At 37.6% G+C, this 4,662-nt stretch overlaps 1 protein-coding gene across 7 annotated transcripts in view; it reads left to right on the forward strand.

Annotated features, from left to right (window-relative positions):
• LOC107733764 (histone-lysine N-methyltransferase NSD2-like) overlaps positions 1-4,662 on the forward strand; it is a 21,591-nt gene that overhangs the window by 12,045 nt on the left and 4,884 nt on the right. For all 7 annotated transcript variants that reach the window (XM_016545543.1, XM_016545547.1, XM_016545546.1 and 4 more), the window contains exons 13-16: positions 1,219-1,342; positions 1,420-1,620; positions 2,371-2,550; positions 2,738-2,894. In XM_016545543.1, the coding sequence (XP_016401029.1) occupies positions 1,219-1,342; positions 1,420-1,620; positions 2,371-2,550; positions 2,738-2,894 (662 nt within the window). The remainder of the gene's footprint in view (positions 1-1,218; positions 1,343-1,419; positions 1,621-2,370; positions 2,551-2,737; positions 2,895-4,662) is intronic.

The following is a 4,662-nucleotide window of genomic DNA, read 5'->3' on the forward strand; positions in this document are numbered from 1 at the left end:
TGAATGTGTGTTTTCTTAATTTCTCCAGTACCGATAGCAGAACCGTCAGAGCTTATCGATACTCCGGTCTTTCATAATTTAGCCCCGGGACCGATTAATTACCGGGTTTCGGTACCCATCCCTAGTCATGAATGCAGTGATGGACAGCTGTCTTTCCTCAGTTCACTGGTGTTTGGATTTCATGTGATTTCTCATTGCGGTGGTGTTATTATGATAACTCAGTTTCACTGATTCATTTGATCAAAAGTAATTCCATTTTGTAAGATAATTTTGATTAAAGTAATTCCAAACTTTGTGAGGCAGATGACGTTCTGTGATCAAATACAATCAACTTAACACGCTCCACGGCACCACCCAATGCATTTAGTTATAATTTACTTAGTTTGCGTGCTTAGAATTTATCATGGATTCCCTGCATTTACTGCCAGCAAAGCAACATGTAGTTTAAATTCGAAGTGTTTCTATTTTTCGAAAAATAATTACAGATCGAATATTCGACTATTTGTGCACACCCCTACCCAGTAGTACGGAGTAACGGCTCGGTTCGGTACCTGCTGATAGGTGGCTGACTTTAAATGCCCTTGTGCACTGTGTGAGTGCTCTGTGAAAGGTTTCTATTAACACTGTCAAAGGTTTCTGTTAACACTGTTTTTGTGGTATTGAGCATTTTAGCCAATCACAGTCATGTTTGTTGAGCATTTGAATGCAATGGCCAATCAGAGGTATTTACTTTGGTCAGAATCTGCTCAATGCGTTTGTTCAGTGTGAATTCTGTGCACTTGTGAATGACTTCCTTAAAACCAACAAAGTAGAAACAAGATGTAAATAAGAGAGATTGTCACCTTGGAATTATAAGGTTCTGTCTGGCATTTTTGTCAATTTAGTTATTCACGTATTCTAATTCTGTGACAACTTATTTACATTATGTACTGGTTTTTTTTATATTTTTTTTAAAGTTGTGTACATTTTGGTACTGATGTATGAAAGAGACTTGTTCCCCTTATCCCATATCACTAGATGGAATGCAAAAACTTTGAAGGTCAATATTTCGAAACTGCTCAGAATGCAGATAGAACCTTATAATTCCAAGGTGACGAGATGTAAGTAATGCTGTGATCAAATCACAATCTGTTTTGAAGAAAATCTGTCCTATATGTAATGTACATGTACATGATAAATATGAGTGAATAAACATTCATGAGTGTTACTGTTCCACAGGTGTGTGAGCAGACCGGGGAGGATCTGGTGATGTGTGAAGGACAGTGCTGTGGCTCATATCACCTGCACTGTATTGGACTGGATCGGTCAGCAGAAAAGGTGCTCTGCACCGCCTGCAGCTCAGGTGAGGCACACATGGTAATGTGAAGAAAAAACAGCTTTCTCACTATTGTGAGCTATAATTTTTTCACTTTTTTTCAGGTGTGCATGTGTGTTTCACCTGTAAGAAATCTGAAGGAGAGGTACGGCGTTGCTGTGTGCTTCACTGTGGCCGCTTCTACCATGAGGCCTGTGTGCGGTTGAGCGCTCTGACCGTGTTTGAGAACCGAGGCTTCCGCTGCCCCCTGCACACCTGTCTCAGCTGCCACTACAGCGGCCGCGGCGCCGGCAAGGCCACCAAAGGTACTCAAACTGATGTGCATGTTTATTTAATTTCAGTCTGTCATATGAACATACAGTCAGTGATGTTAATTCAGTAACCCCTCAGACAGATACAGCAAGTAATTTGATTCAAACCATAATTTGTGAGTTTGAGTTTTTTTTGACGATTCATTAAAAGAACCAGATTGTAAGGGTCATGTGTTTGTGAATCAGACTACCCTGGTTGTGCTGTTTTTGCTTTCAGCCAGCAAAGGGGTGGCAATATAAAGATATGCATGTTTGTTTGTGTGGTTTTTTTAAAAGTTCTTTTTAATTGGACCCACTTTATATTAAGTGTCTTTTAACTACCATGTATAAATGATTATTCTTATTCTCAGTGTTTTTGTGGAAACACAAAAACAGTGTTCTTTGAATAGAAAGTTTAAAAGAACCACAAGTTTTGAATGGTAGTGTATCACGGCTTACACACAAATATTAAGCAGCACAACTGTTTTAAAAATTGCTATTAAGAAATGTTTCTTGAGTACCAAATCAGCATATTATAGTGATTTCTGAAGGATTGTGTGACACTGATAACTGGAGTAATGATGGTGAAAATTCAGCTTTGCCTTCACAGGAATAAATTAAATTTTTGGTTAAACTCTATACACTACTAACAGGTTAAATGATATAAAAGAGCTAAATGAATCTCCGACAAAAGGACTTTTTTTTTAGCTGATGTTGGTTTTATCATTTAATACATAAAGCACATTCCCTGTTGTCCCCTTGCAGGAAAGATGATGCGTTGTTTACGCTGTCCTGTGGCCTATCATGTTGGAGACCTGTGTGTTGCTGCAGGGAGTGAGATGATCACTTCCTCTGCCATTGTGTGCACAAACCACTTCAGGCCTAAGAAAGGCTACAGTCACCACTCTCACGTCAACGTCAGCTGGTGCTTTATCTGCTCAAAGGGTGTGACTTGGTTTTTCAAGACATAAGCTCTGTTTTATTCCTTTCTTAATGAGGGGCATCCAAAATTAAACATTAAAACATTGCAATGGATGGAAATAAACCTAGAACCTTATAAAAGAATCAGAGCATATTTGATTTTCTTTGATAATGACGGCACTATATAAATGTATAAATGTGTGTTTTGAAGGTGGCCGTCTGCTGTGCTGTGAGTCATGTCCAGCTGCGTTTCACCCTGACTGTCTGAACATCGCTATGCCTGATGGCAGCTGGTTCTGTAATGACTGCCGCTCAGGGAAGAAACCCAAATACAGAGACATCATCTGGGTCAAACTGGGGAACTACAGGTCAGTCTCCATCAGCATCACACACCTTTAGTTTTATTTAATGTAAAAACGCATCTGCTTACAGTAGATGTTTATTTATTACGTTTTATTTAGGGGTTTTGGTGGTTGCTAGGGCTAGAGAATGTGATTACTGACATAAGATTTTGATCAGAGATAAGATTTTTACCTGGCAGATTATAAAATGGGCAAAATAATCACATAGCCATTTCTATATCATTGAGGCTTTTTTTTTTTTTTTACCTAGACCAGTAAGTAATCACAGTAGCCCCAAAGCAATGCCCTGGTTACCACCTAAAACACCCTGTCATCATGGCAGTGAGCTTTGTACTAGTGTTTATTTTATATAAGCCATTCTTTCACCATCGGCCACACCATTCTCGTTTTATTCTATGCCGATCCAGCCCAGGTACGGATATGGTTTCATTTTTCACTGTGGGACTGATAACAGAGCTCGCAATACAAATGCGTAAGTTGTTGCCTTGGTAATGCAAGTGTTTAAATGCGGTATGAGATGTAAATGGCAACCACGTTATGGAGGCTGATCAGATATTTTTGTTTACTTTGCTCAAATAGTGCATTTAGGTAGTTACAGAGAGAAACTAGTAGCCAGACAACTAACAAGTGACCAGTCCTGTGTGGCGATGTCACTACATGCATTCTTCCAGAATTCTGGGCCGAGAACAGTTTGTAATCGTGTCGTACCAGACCAAGCTCAAGTGGAAATATGACTGGAACCGTTCCTTAACGCTCTTAGAACCGTTCCAACATATGGCTATATATATATATATATATATATATATATATAATTAAGGTCACGATTAGATTCATATCATAACAAAAATAAACACCGGTATTCGGTATGAACCGGTATACCGCCCAGCACTAGTCACGATATTTAATTTAAGGAACACATGCTGCAGTGAAACTTCACAAATTAAGAAATTGCAAAAACACACAAAAAAAGGAAGTAACACCGTAAACTACAGTGCACTCAGTAATCTAGTGTGCACACACTGACAGTCATGGACGACATTTGACTCTTGAGTCGGGGGGGGGGACGAAAAAAAAAGTGTATAAAATAAATAAAAACAGCACAAAAAAGTAAAGAAAACACAAAAACAAATAAATAAAAATAAAGCAAAATAAAATCAAATAAGAAACTCCACAATAAATAAATAAATACAAAGAAAAGAATTTTAAAAAACACACAAAAACACTAATAAAACAAAATAAAATTAACTAAAAAAAAAAAAGTGCGATACGCGCTTTGAAGTCCCGATCTGAATCAAATGATTTGTGATACACGATACGATTGGAGCAATTCAAAACTGAATAATTTTGCGACGCAATGGTTTAACTGATTCGGAGTTTCAAAAAGCTCCGTTGATACTGTAAAATTTATGTTCTTTGCTCACTTTCCTATATAATTTATTCGTTGTTTGAATAACCGTTGAAATTAATTAATCGGCCTAATGTTTTTCTTAAATTCTGATCACGTTAAATAGCCTACAGTTTCAGTCATATGAAAAACATTTCGTGACATGACACACATTATCTGGTACTTGCTTAAAAAGAAATATGAAATAATGACATAAATGAAATAAATAAATAAATAAAAGCAAAAGATTTTTTTTCTGATGTAAGCATCAAAACAATGCCCTACCGTATTGCAATGCATCAAAGCAGTCAATCCAACACAGTCGAGAATAACTTTAAGAGGTTGCTACCGTTTAGTAAACTGCGCAGCTTTGGCTCTTCCTGCTGACTT

Source organism: Sinocyclocheilus rhinocerous, unplaced genomic scaffold, assembly GCF_001515625.1.
Source record: "Sinocyclocheilus rhinocerous isolate Xijiao unplaced genomic scaffold, SAMN03320098_v1.1 scaffold789, whole genome shotgun sequence".
NCBI lineage: Eukaryota > Metazoa > Chordata > Actinopteri > Cypriniformes > Cyprinidae > Sinocyclocheilus > Sinocyclocheilus rhinocerous.